Consider the following 20420-nt stretch of genomic DNA (forward strand, 5'->3'; position numbering starts at 1 on the left):
CAGAGAAGCTTCCTCATTTAAAAAATACTCATCCCCATCATGCACCTCGTCCTCCTCCTCTTCGCCTGCTACCTCATCCTGTAGACTGCCCTGACCAGACAATGGCTGACTGTCATCAAGGCTTTCCTCTTCCTCGGCTGCAGACGCCTGCTCCTTTATGTGCGTCAAACTTTGCATCAGCAGACGCATTAGGGGGATGCTCATGCTTATTATGGCGTTGTCTGCACTAACCAGCCGTGTGCATTCCTCAAAACACTGAAGGACTTGACAGAGGTCTTGGAGCTTCGACCACTCACAGCAGACAACTCCATGTCTGCCATCCAACTGCCTGCCCGTGTATGTGTATCCTCCCACAAATACATAACAGCACGCCTGTTCGCACAGTCTCTGAAGCATGTGCAGTGTTGAGTTCCACCTTGTTGCAACATCGATGATTAAGCGATGCTGGGGAAGGTTCAAAGACCGCTGATGGTTCTGCATACGGCTGGAGTGTACGGGCGAATGGCGGATATGAGAGCAAAGTCTGCGCACTTTGAGGAGCAGGTCGGGTAACCCCAGATAACTTTTCAGGAAGCACTGCACCACCAGGTTTAAGGTGTGAGCCAGGCAAGGAATGTGTTTCAGTTGGGAAAGGGCTATGGCAGCCATGAAATTCCTTCCGTTATCACTCACTACCTTGCCTGCCTCAAGATGTACAGTGCCCAGCCATGACTGGGTTTCTTTCTGCAAGAACTCGGACAGAACTTCTGCGGTGTGTCTGTTGTCGCCCAAACACTTCATTGCCAATACAGCCTGCTGACGCTTGCCACTAGCTGTCCCATAATGGCACACCTGGTGTGCAACAGTGGCAGCTGTGGATGGAGTGGATGTGCGACTGTGGTCTGTGGATGAGCTCTCACTTCTGCAGGAGGACGAGGAGGAGGAGGAGGGGGGGCGAACACCTACAGCCAACTGTTTCCTAGACCGTGGGCTAGGCAGAACTGTCCCAATATTGCTGCCCCCTGTGGACCCTGCATCCACCACATTCACCCAGTGTGCCGTGATGGACACGTAACGTCCCTGGCCATGCCTACTGGTCCATGCATCTGTTGTCAGGTGCACTTTTGTAGTCACAGATTGCCTGAGTGCATGGACAATGCACTCTTTAACATGGTGGTAGAGGGCTGGGATGGCTTTTCTCGAAAAGAAGTGTCGACTGGGTAGCTCGTAGCGTGGTACAGCGTAGTCCATCAGCGCTTTGAAAGCTTCGCTTTCAACTAACCGGTAGGGCATCATCTCTAATGAGATTAGTCTAGCAATGTGGGCATTCAAACCCTGTGTACGCGGATGCGAGGATGAGTACTTCCTTTTCCTAACGAGAGTCTCATGAAGGGTGAGCTGGACTGGAGAGCTGCATACGGTGGAACTAGTTAACAAAAATACCAGATTCATTGTGGTGACTGATGTCAGTCACCCCACAATAGCATGTACTTCCATGCACTATAGGAATGCTAATCAAGAGAAACAATGGAAGCTTGTTTAAAAGATATAAATACAAACTTTATTGAAAAATAACACACTTAAAAACCAGGCACTTGTCAAGGTAATGATAGTGCAATATAAACAAAGTGACAAATGACATAAGACACCAGACTAGTAAGGGTTTAACCGCACAATAAATATTATATATTATATATTAGGGAAATACCCCGTATATCAAGAAAAAGTCAAAAGCATTCTAATTGATCCTCAACATACCCATGCATAAATGTTCTCAGTGGTACACCGTTAGTCCCATATGTACGTTATAGCAGGGCCCAGATCCATACTGGGTACCCACTATCAGATGTATGGGAATGAACAAGGACAGTAAGAAATGCCTCACCTAAGTGCGGATAAGCCTCTGCACGCACCCCGACGTGCGTTCCGCCGCCATTTTGGCCTTGCTTCTTCAAGGGGAAGTGTACCACTGAGAACATTTATGCATGGGTATGTTGAGGATCAATTAGAATGCTTTTGACTTTTTCTTGATATACGGGGTATTTCCCTAATATATAATATATAATATTTATTGTGCGGTTAAACCCTTACTAGTCTGGTGTCTTATGTCATTTGTCACTTTGTTTATATTGCACTATCATTACCTTGACAAGTGCCTGGTTTTTAAGTGTGTTATTTTTCAATAAAGTTTGTATTTATATCTTTTAAACAAGCTTCCATTGTTTCTCTTGATTAGCATACGGTGGAACTAGCGGGGGTGCCGGTGGACATGGGTGACTGAGAGAGGGTTGGAGATGGTATTCTTGCCGGTGCCCTACATGCAGTGTTTCCTACTACAAACCTGGTGATTCCCTGACTGCTTTGGCCTGGCGACGAAAGCTGCACAGATACTGCAGGTGGTGCGGGAAATGGTGGGCTTACAGGGAGGGAAGGGATGTAGAGTTGCTGACTAGCTTCATTGGCCGAGGGTGCTGCAACCTTTAGGGACGTTTGGTAGTTAGTCCAGGTTTGCAAATGCATGGTGGTTAAATGTCTATGCATGCAACTTGTATTTAGACTTTTAAGATTCTGACCTCTGCTTAAGGTAGTTGAACATTTTTGACAGATGACTTTGCGCTGATCATTTGGATGTTGTTTAAAAAAATGCCAGACTGCACTCTTTCTACTATCGGATACCTTTTCAGGCATTGCAGACTGAGCTTCTTTAACCGGATGGCCACGCTGTCCTCCAACTGGTTTTGGTTTTGCCAAGCGTTTTTGGCCAGATACGGGCCCGGCAGATGGAACCTGTTGTGATGTTGATGCCTGCTGTGGCTCCTCCTCCTCCGCTTCAGAACTACTGCCGCCTGCACCCTGTTCCCCCAATGGCTGCAAATCGGGGTCAACAACTGGGTCATCTATGACCTCCTATTCTATGTCGTGTGCAACTTCGTCTGTGTCACCGTGTAAGCCGGTGGTATAGCGTTCGTGACGGGGCACCATAGTCTCCGCTGGGTTTGATTCTGGCTCAGTACACTGCGAGGGCAATGTTCTGGTCTGAGTCAAAGGAACAGCATAGTAATCTGGCTGTGGCTGTGCATCTGTGCACTCCATGTCCGATTCAACTTCTAATGGGCATGGCCTGTTAACTGTTTCACTGTCTAACCCAGGAACGGTATGTGTAAAGAGCTCCATGGAGTAACCCGTTGTGTCGCCTGATGCATCCTTCTCTCTTGTTCTGGGTGAAGAAGACAAGGAAGCGACTTGTCCCTGACCATGAACATCCACTAACGACGCGCTGCTTTTACATTTAGCACTTTCAGAAGAGGAGGCAAAAGAGCTAGAGGCTGAGTCAGCAAGGAAAGCCAAAACTTGTTCTTGCTGCTCCGGCTTTAAAAGCAGTTTTCCTACTCCCAGAAAAGGGAGCGTTCGAGGCCTTGTGTAGCCAGACGATGAACCTGGCTCAACAACTCGAGACTTAGGTGCAGTACTGCTTTTACCATGACCACCTGATGCTCCACCACCACTACCATCATTACCAGCTGACAATGACCGCCAACGGCCACGACCTCTTCCACCAGACTTCCTCATTGTTTGCAAAACGTAACTAAAGTAACGGTATTTGTTACTGTAAAACAACTTATAAGGTGAACTCAAACTTCTGTAGGATTTATATATACCTTTATAGGTGCCTGACACTGAAAGGAAAATCAGGCCCAATGTTACACACTAGGTTTTCTGTGCCCCAATAATTTGAGACAGATGGCACACACAGGAGCGGCACTCAAGCAGAAATGCCAATCTTAATCTCCCACTATTTTTTTTTCAGGGAGAATTTAAAAAAAAAAAAAAAATTAACAGTATGACACACTAGGTTTTCTGTGCACCAATAATTTGAGACAGATGGCACACACAGGACCGGCACTCAAGCAGAAATGCCAATCTTAATCTCCCACTATTTTTTTTTTCAGTGAGAATTTAAAAAAAATATATAAAAAATTAACAGTATGACACACTAGGTTTTCTGTTCACCAATAATTTGAGACAGATGGCACACACAGGACCGGCACTCAAGCAGAAATGCCAATCTTAATCTCCCACAATTTTTTTTTTCAGGGAGAATTTAAGAAAAAAAAAAAAAATTAACAGTATGACACACTAGGTTTTCTGTGCACCAATAATTTGAGACAGATGGCACACACAGGACCGGCACTCAAGCAGAAATGCCAATCTTAATCTCCCACTATTTTTTGCTTTCAGGGAGAATTTAAAAAAAAAAAAAATTAACAGTATGACACACTAGGTTTTCTGTGCAACAATAATTTGAGACAGATGGCACACACAGGACCGGCACTCAAGCAGAAATGCCAATCTTAATCTCCCACTATTTTTTTTTTCAGGGAGAATTAAAAAAAAAATAAAAAATGGCCCAGTATTACACACTAGGTTTTCTGTGGCACACAATGAGAGACAGATGCCACACACAGCACTGGCACAGAGGCAGACTTGCCAATCTTTATCTCCCTGCTGTAATCTCAGAAAAGTATGGCAGGCAGCTATAAAAAGGACAGCTGCACACAAAAGTGTGGACAAACAAGACAGCTGTGCAGAAAGGAAGGAAAAACAGGATTTGTGCTTTGAAAAAAGCAGTTGGTTTGCACAGCGGCGTACACACACAGCAACGCAGCTATCAGGGAGCCTTCTAGGGCAGCCCAATGAGCTACAGCGCTGAGGAAAAAAAAATGTAGCTTCCACTGTCCCTGCAAACAAAAGGTGGTGTTGGACAGTGGAAATCGCTACAGCACAAGCGGTTTGGGGGTGAATGTACCCTGCCTAACACTATCCCTGCTTCTGAAGAAGCGGCAGCAACCTCTCCCTATGCTCAGATCAGCAGCAGTAAGATGGCGGTCGGCGGGAACGCCCCTTTATAGCCCCTGTGACGCGGCAGAAAGCAAGCCAATCACTGCAATGCCCTTCTCTAAGATGGTGGGGACTGAGATCTATGTCATCACGCTGCCCACACTCTGCGTCCACCTTCATTGGCTGAGAAATGGCGCTTTTAGTGTGATTGAAACGCGACTTTGGCGCGAAAGTCGCGTACCGCATGGCCGACCCCACACAGGGATCGGGTCGGGTTTCATGAAACCCGACTTTGCCAAAAGTCGGCGACTTATGAAAATGACCGATCCGTTTCGCTCAACCCTACTCATTATGTATATTACTATCCTTTATTACACAGTGCCCTCTCTTGTTATGTACAGCACCGTTCCTTTCATATTGGATTTTGTTGTTATTTTGGTTATTTAGAGCACCCTGTCTTTATTACTTAACCCCTTCATGACCTTGGGATTTTCCGTTTTTCCGTGTTCGTTTTTTGCTCCCCTCCTTCCCACAGCCATAACTTTTTTATTTGGCCATGTGAGGGCTTATTTTTTGCGGGACGAGTTTTAATTTTGAATGACATCATTGATTTTACCATGTCGTGTACTAGCAAACGAAAAACAAATTCCAAGTGCGGTGAAATTGCAAAAAAAGTGCAGTCTCACACTTGTTTTTTGCTTGGCTTTTTTGTTAGGTTCACTAAATGCTAAAACTGACCTGCCATTATGATTGTTCAGGTCAGTACGAGTTCATAGACACCTAACATGACTAGGTTATTTTTTATCTAAGTGGTGAAACAAAATTCCAAACTTTGCTAACAAAAAAAAAAAAATTGCGCCATTTTCCGATACTCGTAGCATCTCCATTTTTCATGATCTCGGGTCGGTTGAGGGCTTATTTTTTGCGTACTGAGCTGACGTTTTTAATGATAGCATTTTGGTGCAGATACGTTCTTTTGATCGCCCGTTATTGCATTTTAATGCAATGTTGTGGCGACCAAAAAAAGTAATTCTGGCGTTTCCAATTTTTTTTCCCCCTACACCGTTTAGCCATCAGGTTAATGCTTTTTTTTATTGATAGATCGGGCGATTCTGAACGCGGCAATACCAAATATGTGTAGGTTTTATTTTTTTTTATTGATTTATTTTGATTGGGGCGAAAGGGGGTGATTTAATCATTTATATATTTTTTATTTTTTTCACTTTTTTTTTTACTTTTTTTTTTTACTTTTGCCATGCTTCAATAGCCTCCATAGCAGGCTAGAAGCAGGCACAACGCGATCGGCTCTGCTACATAGCAGCGATCTGATGTTCGCTGCTATGTAGCAGATTTGCAGGTGTGCTGTGAGCACAGGGTGGCACTCACAGCTGCCGGGGATCAGTAACTATAGAGGTCTCAAGGACCTCTATGGTTACTGTTCTGAAGCATCGCCGACCTCCGATCATGTGATGGGGTCGGCGATGCTATCATTTCCTGCCGCCCGGCCGGAAGCGGTAGTTAAATGCCGCTGTCTGCGTTTGACAGCGGCATTTAACTAGTTAATAGGTGCGGGCAGATCGCGATTCTGCCCGCGCCTATTACGGGCACATGTCAGCTGTTCAAAACAGCTGACATGTCCCGGCTTTGATGCGGGATCACCGCCGGAGCCCGCATCAAAGCAGGGCTTCTGACCTCGGACGTACTATCCCGTCCGAGGTCAGAAATGGGTTAATGTCCTCTTTTGTTATAAACTGAATTGACTGCTGATGAAACATGGCAAAGATTCTTTTCTGATGGAGGAGGCTGATAGACTGGTCTTCTGGTCAGGTGCTGCCCCATCAGCAGTCATTTTATATCTGACAAGAAAACACTCTATTTAATAAAGAGAGGGTGCTGTGAATAACAAAATTAATGAGAATACACTTATACAAGGGATGGTGCTATATATAACATTACATAATACTATGTAATAATGGGACAGAGCTGTACTTAACAAACAGAGAACGTTACGTAATAAGGGACTGCCCCATACATAACTAAAGAGGATGATACATAATATGGGACACCCCTTCCAGTAATACTGTGCCCATTCCTGGGATAATGTTTCCCAACATGGCCTCCATCTTGGTAAAATTTTCTTCATCCTGGTCCACTTCTTGGTATTATGTCCCCCATCCTTGTCCGCTTTCTGGTGTAATGTCCCCTTCCTTGTATAATGTGCCTGATCCTGTATTCCTTCCTGGTGTAATGTTCCCAATCCTGGTCCCTTCCTGATATAATGTGCCCCATCCTGGTCCCTTTCCTGGGATAATGTCCCCCATGTTAGTCTTCTTTTCAACATTTCAGCTGAATGTGCGTCTGAAGACTCACGCCCAACTGAAATAGTTGCAGGTACCAGCGGGCCCACTTCAACTCCGGGCCCTGGTGCAGCTGCATCGACGATATGTCCTCCCCTGAGTTACTCCTTTTGTTAATAGGAATGTGCTCTCATTGTAAACATTTTTAATATACAAATTTATTGAGACAGAGTTTCCACTTCTCATGTATGGAACAAAAATAAAAAAAACCCACACAAACCTAAAAGTTATTTTTCTTTCACACATCCAATTTTCTTATGTGTTCTGTGTTGTACAAGTTGAACACTTACCGTACTCAATATTGTCCATGGAGCTGTTCACATGTCCGTGTTTTGTTTGCTGAAGACATTTTTGCAAAAAACAAAGAATGTTTTGTTCAAATTCACCCTTTCAAGTCTATCTGTTGATGAAAATATTAGAAAGCCCACAGATTGGCATTGTAGGGCTGTCTGTATTTACTGACTATTTGCTGAAAAAATGTAGAGAAACTTCCATTAGTTTTTATTTGCATATGAGAATAACGGATGAAACATGAAACACTGCTGAAAACATGATCCACCTCACTAATGGAATTCTATCTGTTTCAGAATGTATTCATTTATTCAAATAAAGTAACATTAATAACGCTTTTAATTTTGTGGTACAAACTGATACATATCTTGAAGACGTGTTAAAAAAAGAAAGTATCCAACACCTTTAAGCCGTGGGAATTCTAGAAGGATCATCAGATGGCACCTGCTGGTCTAGGTTGTCCCATGCATAATATAAAGTCTGAAACCACTGTAGGCAAATAGGAAAACGGCAAATAGAAGAGCGTGGCATCCCATCCGGTGGAGTAACGAGTCCAGGGGTGAACAGCGGTCAGAGCATGCTCCATGCAGTTTGTGACTAGAGACAAGTCTTTGCTACATATGAGTGATAGTTTGTCAAGGATCTCCATACCTAGATGTAAAATATGAAACTGATCAAAACCTCATGGTCCATTCATCATGTTTGCTTTCTTTCACATATGTTTTTATGGGATTTCTCACAATTTCACATAAAGCACAAATTGTATAAATGTTTGAGATTATGGAGATCTTTAAATAAATTATTAGAGATTCATCTTTTTGGCTTGTCGTGATCTGTTGACTGGTTTATGAACCAACCATTACATCCCTCATGCTTCTTGAAATAATAGTAATTTTAGGACCCATTACATTTTCCGCTTATTCATATACAATGTACAGGCTGCGGATCTCCCCGTGGCATCATTGTTTTATGGTTGTGTGCCATAAATGTTACAATTACTCACTACCATTTTTTTATGCAGTTTCAATAAAATTCAACAAGTGTCTTGCAATTTTGATGGAATTAGAATATTTGTGGAAAATAAACATATAGCCATGAAAAGCATCTGAAACAAATGGACCCATAACACTCTTTTAGATTCATTAGTATAGGAAAACTAGTAACTCTGGTCATTAAATAGTGCTTAGGAAAACAACCCTCTCCAGTGCTTCAATACTGAATGCCCATCATAAACAACTGATGTATCACTGTAAAATCGCTCCCAAACAGCTGACTGTGTAGGAAGACTAGTACTGTGCAAAAAGCAAAGCATCACATCAATGCTCAGCGTTCAGTAATGCATGAACGTACCTCAGATAAGGTTTTGTCCGAGCACGCTCGGGAGCTGAGTGTCTCCATCGTGCTCGAAAAATAATATATGTATTATCCTAGCATGTTCGCTCATCACTACATGCGGCACAATGTCGCTTCTCCTCTGCTTTGTGGTCACGTGGAAGAGGGGCAATTGTACACACATTAGGAAGTAATGAAACCTTAGGCTGTGGACTCACATCAGAATTGCTGCAGTTTTTTATTGGGTTTTTGGACTCTAACTCAGCAGTGATTTTAGCGGCAAAGTGGAGGAGAATTATTTTTATCTTCAACGTGTCTAATTCTTTTGTAAATAAATTGTGGTTTTAATGGAGAAGTCAAAGTTCGCGATAAATCCCATTCCAATGTGGATTACCCACATGTCTGTAGAAAAATATATACAAAAAAATATATATATATTTACAAAAACATGATCCCACATGATTTTTTTCTATTTTATTCTAACAAGGTTTCCATGCCAATCTTGGTGTAACCCAACCTCCTGTAAAGGTCATGCCAGTCACATGGGATGAAATGTCATCAAAGGGCTATGTTCCCACGATGAACTTTTGGTGAGTTTTTGATGTTGCAGATTTTCTGCTCCATTTCTGCACCCATTATATAAATTATAGAAAAAGAATGTAGTCAGCTTACCAGTCTTCAGAGAAATTCCCAGACCTGCCAACGCCCAGCACGGATCAGGGTGAGCACCCAGGCCAAATGGATACAAGAGGAGAAATGACCAGCTGAGGACAGAGGCGATTCAAGCTTTGTGAAACTTTATTGGACAACTAAAGCAATATAGCGTTCTTCAAAAAAATCTATACATAGCAAACACCTAGGCACACCAGTGAGGACGATCAACGCATTTCAACTATAGAGTCTTACTCATGATCTACCTGCTAGTGCATTGAAAACATATATATAGAGTGCACGTGACATTGATTGGACGAACAATTAAAAATGCAAAAAAGCATATATAGATGTAGAAAGAAGTAATTACCGGTTAACAATATCATGGAAATAACTTAGATTAACATAATATATATCCGTAAGGAACATAACTTAAACATTAATTAGTATTGTTTTATTAAATCTTGTCTAGCATTGAGACCATAAGGGATACTTGTATCAAGCATGAACATCCAGTATGTTTCTCGATTGAAAAGTTTCTGCTGTAAATCACCTCCTCTCGGAGGTTTGTAAACCTTTTCTATTCCACAGAATCTAAAGGTACCTTCACACTAAGCGACGCTGCAGCGATACATAATGTAAAAAAGAGGACAGCGCCACAACGGTCAGTGATGAGAAAAAACTTACAGCTTTAATCTGCCAACTGCGGCGACGTTTCGGTATAAACCTTTATCAAGCACAGTGTGACACATGTTCCAACCACCATTATATATCCCAAGCACCACCCCTCATTAGAACAAAACACCAATAGGAGTATAGTACTACAATGACACAATACATCAGTACATCAAAATACATATAAATATACAAAAAATACTTGTACAAATACATAAACATTGACAATACAGCATCAGAAAAAGGCATACTAGTCCTGATCTCTAAAAATCCAACGAACTAACCTACAAAAATGCAAAAAAGATCGCCCTCAAACAGATGTAAACAAACGACATTCCTCCAATAGAACTATAGCATTCCCCGTAGTCAAGATACAAACCACCCCCCCAGGATGATGTCATAACGGCTGTAGTCCAATCAAATACTCCTCCACAAATCATGTGATCATGGTGATAGAAAAGATTGCTGCACAGATCCAGTCCATACATGGGAGAAGTCTCCATTGTGCATAGCAGGATTAGTATCCAGGATATCGATCAGCTCCCAAACAAAATAACAGTAGTCCAATGCAAAATAACAGTAGTCCAATGCAAAATAACAGTAGTCCAATGCAAAATAACAGTAGTCCAATGGGATCCTTGTTTACATCAGTGTGGTCACAGGGGTAAGATGAATCCCTGCGCATGTTCAGTTAGTTCACAGCAAGCATACCCACTATATATGCCACAGGCAGCGTCCATAACGATCCAGATAAATAGCGATATCCTGCAGACTCATCATATTCCGATAGCGTTCACCTATGCAGGAAAATGGGGGCAGCAGTCCATATGTGGCAGTTGTAGGTATGCTGCAGCTTGTCCATAGTGCACATTATCCTGGCCATATATAAATATATCAAATTCAGAACTAACAGTCTATGAAAATAAAAGTAAAACATCTCTACATTATTAGACTCAAATACTGTCACCCAGGCCTGATTCAGAACACACCCTCAATGACAATATATCAAAGACCGCCCACAAGTGTACCTCCCCCATTGGAATCTACTTCAAAACATCAACATCATATATAGAAAAAAACTTTAAGCTGATAACCTTTAATAGTGCAACAAACATGAAGGACCGAAGAGATCTATCATGATAGCCGCACCGATATGTGCAAATAGCCCTCCTGGGGAGGAAATAAAAAGTCAGTAAACAAAAAATGCTTAACATTAAGGGAATCATTCATCATTAATATCCCCACACATAAAAATAGCTAGTTCAATGGGACAAACCCTCAATATTCTACCAGGGATTCCCAGCTAGTCTCCCATGCTGGTACTTGCCTAGCCTCAAGCTGCTTAGCATTTACAATCTGGCGAGGGCAGGCACATTCAGCCTAAAGTGGCCATATATACCATAAAGAAAATAAAAAAAGAAGAAAGAAAAACAGGAAAACAATAATGGTTAAAAACATTATACCAGAAGATTACTGTCAGAAATATTTAGCAGATACTAAAGGCAACAGCTCTGTTGGTACTCCAAATTTAACCCCCTAGGTGACAGGGTGTCGAGCTCAAAAATCCATCTTAATTCCCTCTTTTTTAAAAGGGCAACACGATCTCCCCCACGTCGCATCACTGGTACATCATCAATCACCCTGTACCTTAGTTGATTGACCGAATGTCCCTTATCGTGAAAGTGTCTCGGTACGGGCAGATCCAATAATTTGGTCCTAATCGTACTTTTGTGTTTGCTGATTCTTGCCTTGACCTCCATAGTGGTCTCCCCCACATAGAAGAGACCACACGGACAGGTCAAGACATACACCACAAAACTGCTCTTACATGTATACCGCCTCCTAATGTCGTATTTTTTACCAGTATAGGGGTGACAGAATGAAGCCCCCTTGAGCATGTTACCACAGCAAGCACATCCCAAACATGGAAAATTGCCAAGGCTTGGCTGACTCAATGTCATTTGTAAATCCCTTTTAGAACTTCCAATATCCGAAAGGACCAATTCATCCCTTAAATTTTTGTTCCTTCTGTATGAGAATTAGGGAGGTGCCTGAAACTCAACAACATTGGAGTGACCCTTATTCAGCAAAGACCAATATTTACGTATGATACCCGAGACCTTCGAACTCATACCATTATATGTACTCACAAATGGAATTCTTTTGTTAGTCTCTACCCTATCCTTTGGGACCAAAAGATCCTCGCGTCTGGTATCCAAGGCCCGCTGTTTATATTTTACAAGGTCACCCCTGGGATAACCCCTTGTTAGAAATTTATGGCACATATCTTCCAGTCTATCATCAACAGAAGTTTCACAGGAAACAATCCTCCTCACTCTCAACAGCTGACTCCAAGGCAGGGACTCAACCATCCTGCGTGGATGTTCACTGGAAAAGTAGAGAAGATTGTTTCTATCCGTTTCTTTCACATACAAATCAGTATGTAAGCAACCACCAAGTTTGTAGACACAGGTATCCAGAAACTGGATCCTATCCTGAGAACATTCCATCGTAAAACCAAGACCAGGATGGATGTTATTCAGATAGACAAGAAAAGATTCCAACTCAACTCTATCCCCATCCCATACCAGGAAAATATCGTCGATGTAACGCCGCCAGCCCCTAACAGCTCCAAAAATGGGAGCCATACACGTGTTCATCCTCCAGGACAGCCATATAGATATTAGCATAAGTGGGGGCCACATTGGTCCCCATGGCTGTCCCGCGGCGCTGCAGGAAATAATCATCCCCAAAGAGAAAAAAATTCCTCTCCAGGATGAACTCCAACAGCGCCAGGATGAACCGTGTACAGCTCGGAGCCATGTCGGAGCCAGCAAGCGCCACACCGACTGCATATAGTCCCCTGGCATGCTCAATGGAGGTATAGAGGGAGGATACATCAAAGGAGACCAACCATGTGGAATTAACCACATGCAATCCTTCAAGGGATTTAATAAAATCACTAGTGTCCCTCACATATGAGGGAGCAGACACAGCAAACTCCCTCAACAGCCGATCCAAAAAAATTGCCACTTTACTGCAAAGAGACCCCCTGCCTGACACAATCGGTCAGCCAGGGGGTCTCCGCAGATCCTTGTGGATCTTAGGAAGCGTATACAGTATAGGGACCACCGGATGATCAACCTTCAAAAACTCAGCCAATTTGGTGTCAATAATGCCCATACTCAGGGCTTCATCAATAATTGCCTCTAATTCAGATTTGAATCCCTGAATGGGATTTACTCGTAGCTTTTCATAAACATCACCATCAGAAAGCTGAGACCTTATTTCACTAACATATTGTGGAGTATCCATCACCACCAACACCCCGCCTTTATCGGCTGGCTTGATGGTGATGGATTTGTTCTTCCTCAATTCTCCAATAGCCCTACGCTCAGCATATGATAGATTAGATCTACTAGATTTAAAACAACTTTTCCTCAATTTGGCTACATCAGCCTTAACTATATGGCTGTCCTGGAGGATGAACACGTGTATGGCTCCCGTTTTTGGAGCTGTGTTAGGGGCTGGCGGCGTTACATCGACGATATTTTCCTGGTATGGGATGGGGATAGAGTTGAGTTGGAATCTTTTCTTGTCTATCTGAATAACATCCATCCTGGTCTTGGTTTTACGATGGAATGTTCTCAGGATAGGATCCAGTTTCTGGATACCTGTGTCTACAAACTTGGTGGTTGCTTACATACTGATTTGTATGTGAAAGAAACGGATAGAAACAATCTTCTCTACTTTTCCAGTGAACATCCACGCAGGATGGTTGAGTCCCTGCCTTGGAGTCAGCTGTTGAGAGTGAGGAGGATTGTTTCCTGTGAAACTTCTGTTGATGATAGACTGGAAGATATGTGCCATAAATTTCTAACAAGGGGTTATCCCAGGGGTGACCTTGTAAAATATAAACAGCGGGCCTTGGATACCAGACGCGAGGATCTTTTGGTCCCAAAGGATAGGGTAGAGACTAACAAAAGAATTCCATTTGTGAGTACATATAATGGTATGAGTTCGAAGGTCTCGGGTATCATACGTAAATATTGGTCTTTGCTGAATAAGGGTCACTCCAATGTTGTTGAGTTTCAGGCACCTCCCTTATTCTCATACAGAAGGAACAAAAATTTAAGGGATGAATTGGTCCTTTCGGATATTGGAAGTTCTAAAAGGGATTTACAAATGACATTGAGTCAGCCGAGCCTTGGCAATTTTCCATGTTTGGGATGTGCTTGCTGTGGTAACATGCTCAAGGGGGCTTCATTCTGTCACCCCTATACTGGTAAAAAATACGACATTAGGAGGCGGTATACATGTAAGAGCAGTTTTGTGGTGTATGTCTTGACCTGTCCGTGTGGTCTCTTCTATGTGGGGGAGACCACTATGGAGGTCAAGGCAAGAATCAGCAAACACAAAAGTACGATTAGGACCAAATTATTGGATCTGCCCGTACCGAGACACTTTCACGATAAGGGACATTCGGTCAATCAACTAAGGTACAGGGTGATTGATGATGTACCAGTGATGCGACGTGGGGGAGATCGTGTTGCCCTTTTAAAAAAGAGGGAATTAAGATGGATTTTTGAGCTCGACACCCTGTCACCTAGGGGGTTAAATTTGGAGTACCAACAGAGCTGTTGCCTTTAGTATCTGCTAAATATTTCTGACAGTAATCTTCTGGTATAATGTTTTTAACCATTATTGTTTTCCTGTTTTTCTTTCTTCTTTTTTTATTTTCATTACGGTATATATGGCCACTTTAGGCTGAATGTGCCTGCCCTCACCAGATTGTAAATGCTAAGCAGCTTGAGGCTAGGCAAGTACCAGCATGGGAGACTAGCTGGGAATCCCTGGTAGAATATTGAGGGTTTGTCCCATTGAACTAGCTATTTTTATGTGTGGGGATATTAATGATGAATGATTCCCTTAATGTTAAGCATTTTTTGTTTACTGACTTTTTATTTCCTCCCCAGGAGGGCTATTTGCACATATCGGTGCGGCTATCATGATAGATCTCTTCGGTCCTTCATGTTTGTTGCACTATTAAAGGTTATCAGCTTAAAGTTTTTTTCTATATATGATGTTGATGTTTTGAAGTAGATTCCAATGGGGGAGGTACACTTGTGGGCGGTCTTTGATATATTGTCATTGAGGGTGTGTTCTGAATCAGGCCTGGGTGACAGTATTTGAGTCTAATAATGTAGAGATGTTTTACTTTTATTTTCATAGACTGTTAGTTCTGAATTTGATATATTTATATATGGCCAGGATAATGTGCACTATGGACAAGCTGCAGCATACCTACAACTGCCACATATGGACTGCTGCCCCCATTTTCCTGCATAGGTGAACGCTATCGGAATATGATGAGTCTGCAGGATATCGCTATTTATCTGGATCGTTATGGACGCTGCCTGTGGCATATATAGTGGGTATGCTTGCTGTGAACTAACTGAACATGCGCAGGGATTCATCTTACCCCTGTGACCACACTGATGTAAACAAGGATCCCATTGGACTACTGTTATTTTGCATTGGACTACTGTTATTTTGCATTGGACTACTGTTATTTTGCATTGGACTACTGTTATTTTGCATTGGACTACTGTTATTTTGTTTGGGAGCTGATCGATATCCTGGATACTAATCCTGCTATGCGCAATGGAGACTTCTCCCATGTATGGACTGGATCTGTGCAGCAATCTTTTCTATCACCATGATCACATGATTTGTGGAGGAGTATTTGATTGGACTACGGCCGTTATGACATCATCCTGGGGGGGTGGTTTGTATCTTGACTACGGGGAATGCTATAGTTCTATTGGAGGAATGTCGTTTGTTTACATCTGTTTGAGGGCGATCTTTTTTGCATTTTTGTAGGTTAGTTCGTTGGATTTTTAGAGATCAGGACTAGTATGCCTTTTTCTGATGCTGTATTGTCAATGTTTATGTATTTGTACAAGTATTTTTTGTATATTTATATGTATTTTGATGTACTGATGTATTGTGTCATTGTAGTACTATACTCCTATTGGTGTTTTGTTCTAATGAGGGGTGGTGCTTGGGATATATAATGGTGGTTGGAACATGTGTCACACTGTGCTTGATAAAGGTTTATACCGAAACGTCGCCGCAGTTGGCAGATTAAAGCTGTAAGTTTTTTCTCATCACTGACCGTTGTGGCGCTGTCCTCTTTTTTACATTATGGATTGGACTTTTTAGCTGGGCTGACCCCCTGGCAAGGACTTGCGTCCACAGGCCTAGGAAGGCTGTAAGGGACATAGGGTGCGGTTTAACCTATTTTTTGGATTTGTTTACGCTGCAGCGATACAGACAACGATGCCGATCGCTGCAGCGTCGCTGTTTGGTCGCTGGAGAGCTGTCACACAGACCGCTCTCCAGCGACCAACGATGCCGAGGTCCCCGGGTAACCAGGGTAAACATCGGGTTGCTAAGCGCAGGGCCGCGCTTAGTAACCCGATGTTTACCCTGGTTACCAGTGTAAAATGTAAAAAAACAAACAGTACATACTCACCTTCGCGTCCCCCGGCATCCGCTTCCTGCACTGACTGAGTGCCGGCCCTAACAGCAGAGCGGTGACGTCACTGCTGTGCTGTGCTTTCACTTTACGGCCGGCGCTCAGTCAGTGCAGGAAGCGGACGCCTGGGGACGCGAAGGTGAGTATGTACTGTTTGTTTTTTTACATTTTACACTGGTAACCAGGGTAAACATTGGGTTACTAAGTGCGGCCCTGCGCTTAGTAACCCGATATTTACCCTGGTTACCATTGTAAAACATCGCTGGTATCGTTGCTTTTGCTGTCAAACACAACGATACACGGCGATCTGACGACCAAATAAAGTTCTGAACTTTAACCAACGACCAGCGATATCACAGCAGGATCCTGATCGCTGCTGCATGTCAAACTCAACGATATCGCTAGCCAGGACGCTGCAACGTCACAGATCGCTAGCGATATCGTTTAGTGTGAAGGTACCTTTAGACTAGTTAGATTACCTTTGTGCATGTTGTAAAAGTGTCTAGACATGGCTGAGGCACAGAGGGCTTTAGAATTTACGGCATCTGATAAGTGCCGTCTAACTCGTACTTTAATCGGTCATGTGGTGCAACCTATGTACTGACCTTTACATGTAGTACATTCTATCAGATACACCACATTTTCAGTGTTGCAATTAATGTAATCATGTATATCAAATTGTTTATGATTGTGAAAGGATGAGAATTTATTTGTTTTATACACATAGTTACATGTTTTGCAATGAGTGGCTCCCCATCTAAAGAACCCTGTGGCGTTAAGCCAGGTAGCTCGATGGGTATCCCGTAAAGAGCTAGAGAATAGGCTTGGGGACAGGATCGAGCCCAAAGTGGGAGCTCGTTCAGCAGCTAATTTGATGTCATTTTGTGTTAGTATTCGTTTTAATTTGTCATCTTGTTTTAGCATGGGTAAATGTTTTTTGACAATATCCACAATCTGCCTATATTGTGAACTATATGGAGTACTGAATACTACAATATTATTGTGTTTTTGTGGACTATTATAACTAGATTTATAATTTTTCGTTGTTAATAACTTTTTTACGATCTATTTTGGAGATTTTTTTACGTGCTTTGTCTAGATTCCATTTAGGATATCCTCTATGAGAAAGACGCTCGCATTGAGCCAATGTTCTCTTAAACTCATCTCTTTAATAATTAAGTATGAGGACATGGAAATAAACAATATTAAACAGGATATTAAGAGTTTGCAATGCTCTTTGGAGGGGCACGCCAGTTCTAAAGACTTTAATTTTATAATGATAGATTGAAGACAAATATTACCAAGCTGGAAAATCAAATCATGGACATTAAAAAATCTAAATTCAAACGAGATACAGAAGATTATATTGCTAACAAAGTATATAATTGGAATATGAAACCACACTCCATTTTAAAAAAACAAGCACAGAGACAGGATTTTGCTAAAGGAAAAGTGAGTTTCAGAGATAAAGACTACTCCTCGGACATTTCTTCCTTTTTTTCCACCACAGAGAAACTTTCTGATTCATCAGTAGGCTCCACAAATAGCACACACTCATCACAACAGAGATCAGTTCCCAATATTCCTAGTACCAGTGGAGTGATTCCAAAAAACGCAGGAAACGTGCAGGCCGGAAGCATAAGAGGAAGAAGATACCCTACCCGGCACAGGAATCGCCGTCACTACTAGAGGCTCCAGTGTGGAATTTGTCCAGCTATGTGATCTCGGAAGAACAGATAGCAATTCTCAGCAAGGGATTAAGCTTCTTTCCCACTACAAACTTTGATATATTTAAAACCTTACTTGACTTAAATAAACTTACACGTAACTTGAGAGTAAAATGCCTCTTTCTTTCACACGCTGCCAGTGAAAATGTCGTATGTATAGAGAATCTTGATTATTCCACTACTGATAATACACGCATGTTTCATGAACAGAAAGCATTTCTCAGTTTAAAAGCGTTGGAGAGAGAATCTTTTCTAGGTTCTGTCTCTCTTAATGATTCTTTTCCTGTCAGTAACCCATCTTTTTACCCATTGAAATCCAGACCAGTGGTCTTGGATCAATTCCAGGATTTAGTTGAAAAGGAATTAGTTGATTTGAACAAATCTATTTTAGATTCCAAAAACAATTACTCCAATCTGACAAATAAGGAAAGAAAAGCGCTGAAAGAGCTGCATGATAACCAGGATCTTATAATAAGACAATCAGACAAAGGGGACACTATTGTGTTACTAGATGCAGGGCTATATAAAAAACTGAACTTATTAGACTTGGAAAATAAGGAGATGTATTCTGAACTGAGCTCTAACCCCACTGAGAAATTTAATTCATTGCTGCATAATCTGCTACTAGAAGGTGTACATATGAATTTTATTGATGATAGAATAGCAGAATTTCTAAAAAAACGATCATCCAGTTACTCCAATTTATCATTCATTCCCTAAAATACACAAAAATGTGTTTCCTCCCCCCATGAGACCAATAGTTGCAGGTATTGGTTCCATAGGGGAAAGATTGGGATCCTGGGTGGACCATTACCTGCAGCCATTGGTACAAAATACCCCCAGTTTCATACGAGTTTCAAAATATGTAACTTCAGTTTTTGATCAATTTTACTGGAAGGAAGAATATGCATGGCTTACGTGTGGTGTGGTAGGTTTATATCCATCAATTCCTTATTCACTGGCATTGTCGAGTTTGTCATATTATTTGGATACATATTCTGCTTACAATAATGACACAAAAAGTTTTTTGATATCTGCAGTACTTTTGCTTTGATAATAGGTTTTTAAACAATAAACGAGAGTGAGTATGGGCGCTAAATTTTCGCCTTCTCTAGCGAATATTGTTATGCTGAAATGGGAAGAAAGCCACATCTACAATGATGATAATGATATATGCAAACATATTGTGTGGTATGGTCGCTACATAGATGACTTGATCCTAGTATGGAGGGGTTCACAGGAGGAGGTAATTAAATTTGTTGATCACATAAATAACAATAATTTTAATTTAAAATTTACCTACTCTTTTCAGAAAAAACATACCAATTTTGGGGATTTGAATCTCCTAGGTAATACACTAAAACATACTGTTGAGATTACCCCCTACAGGAAACCGACCTCAAGTAACTCAATTCTTAGAGCCAACTCTTGCCATCCAAATCATGTCATAAATAACATTCCATACGGTGAACTTATTAGAACAAGAAGGAATTGCTCCGAAAATGATGTTTTTTTGGCAGAGACAGAGAAAACCTGCGAGCGTCTTTCTAATAGAGGATATCCTAAATGGAATCTAGACAAAGCACGTAAAAAAATCTCCAAAATAGATCGTAAAAAGTTATTAACAACGAAAAATTATAAATCTAATTATAATAGTCCACAAAAACACAATAATATTGTAGTATTCAGTACTCCATATAGTTCACAATCTAGGCAGATTGTGGATATTGTCAAAAATCATTTACCCATGCTAAAACAAGATGACAAATTAAAACGAATACTAACACAAAATGACATCAAATTCGTTGCTAAACGAGCTCCCACTTTGGGCTCGATCCTGTCCCCAAGACTATTCTCTAGCTCTTTACGGGATACCAATCGAGCTACCTGGCTTAACGCCACAGGGTTCTTTAGATGTGGAGCCACTCATTGCAAAACATGTAACTATGTGTATAAAACAAATACATTCTCATCCTTTCACAATCATAAATAATTTGATATACATGATTACATTAATTGCAACACTGA

At 41.7% G+C, this 20420-nt stretch overlaps 1 protein-coding gene across 2 annotated transcripts in view; it reads right to left on the bottom strand.

Annotated features, from left to right (window-relative positions):
- Positions 1-7747: 7747 nt before the first annotated feature.
- Positions 7748-20420, bottom strand: part of LOC143816807 (retinol dehydrogenase 7-like) — a 54771-nt gene continuing 42098 nt past the window's right edge. For both annotated transcript variants that reach the window (XM_077297665.1, XM_077297664.1), the window contains exon 5: positions 7748-8117. In XM_077297665.1, the coding sequence (XP_077153780.1) occupies positions 7900-8117 (218 nt within the window). In that variant the 3' untranslated portion in view covers positions 7748-7899. The remainder of the gene's footprint in view (positions 8118-20420) is intronic.

This window comes from Ranitomeya variabilis, chromosome 3 (genome assembly GCF_051348905.1).
Source record: "Ranitomeya variabilis isolate aRanVar5 chromosome 3, aRanVar5.hap1, whole genome shotgun sequence".
NCBI classification, from domain to species: Eukaryota; Metazoa; Chordata; class Amphibia; order Anura; family Dendrobatidae; genus Ranitomeya; species Ranitomeya variabilis.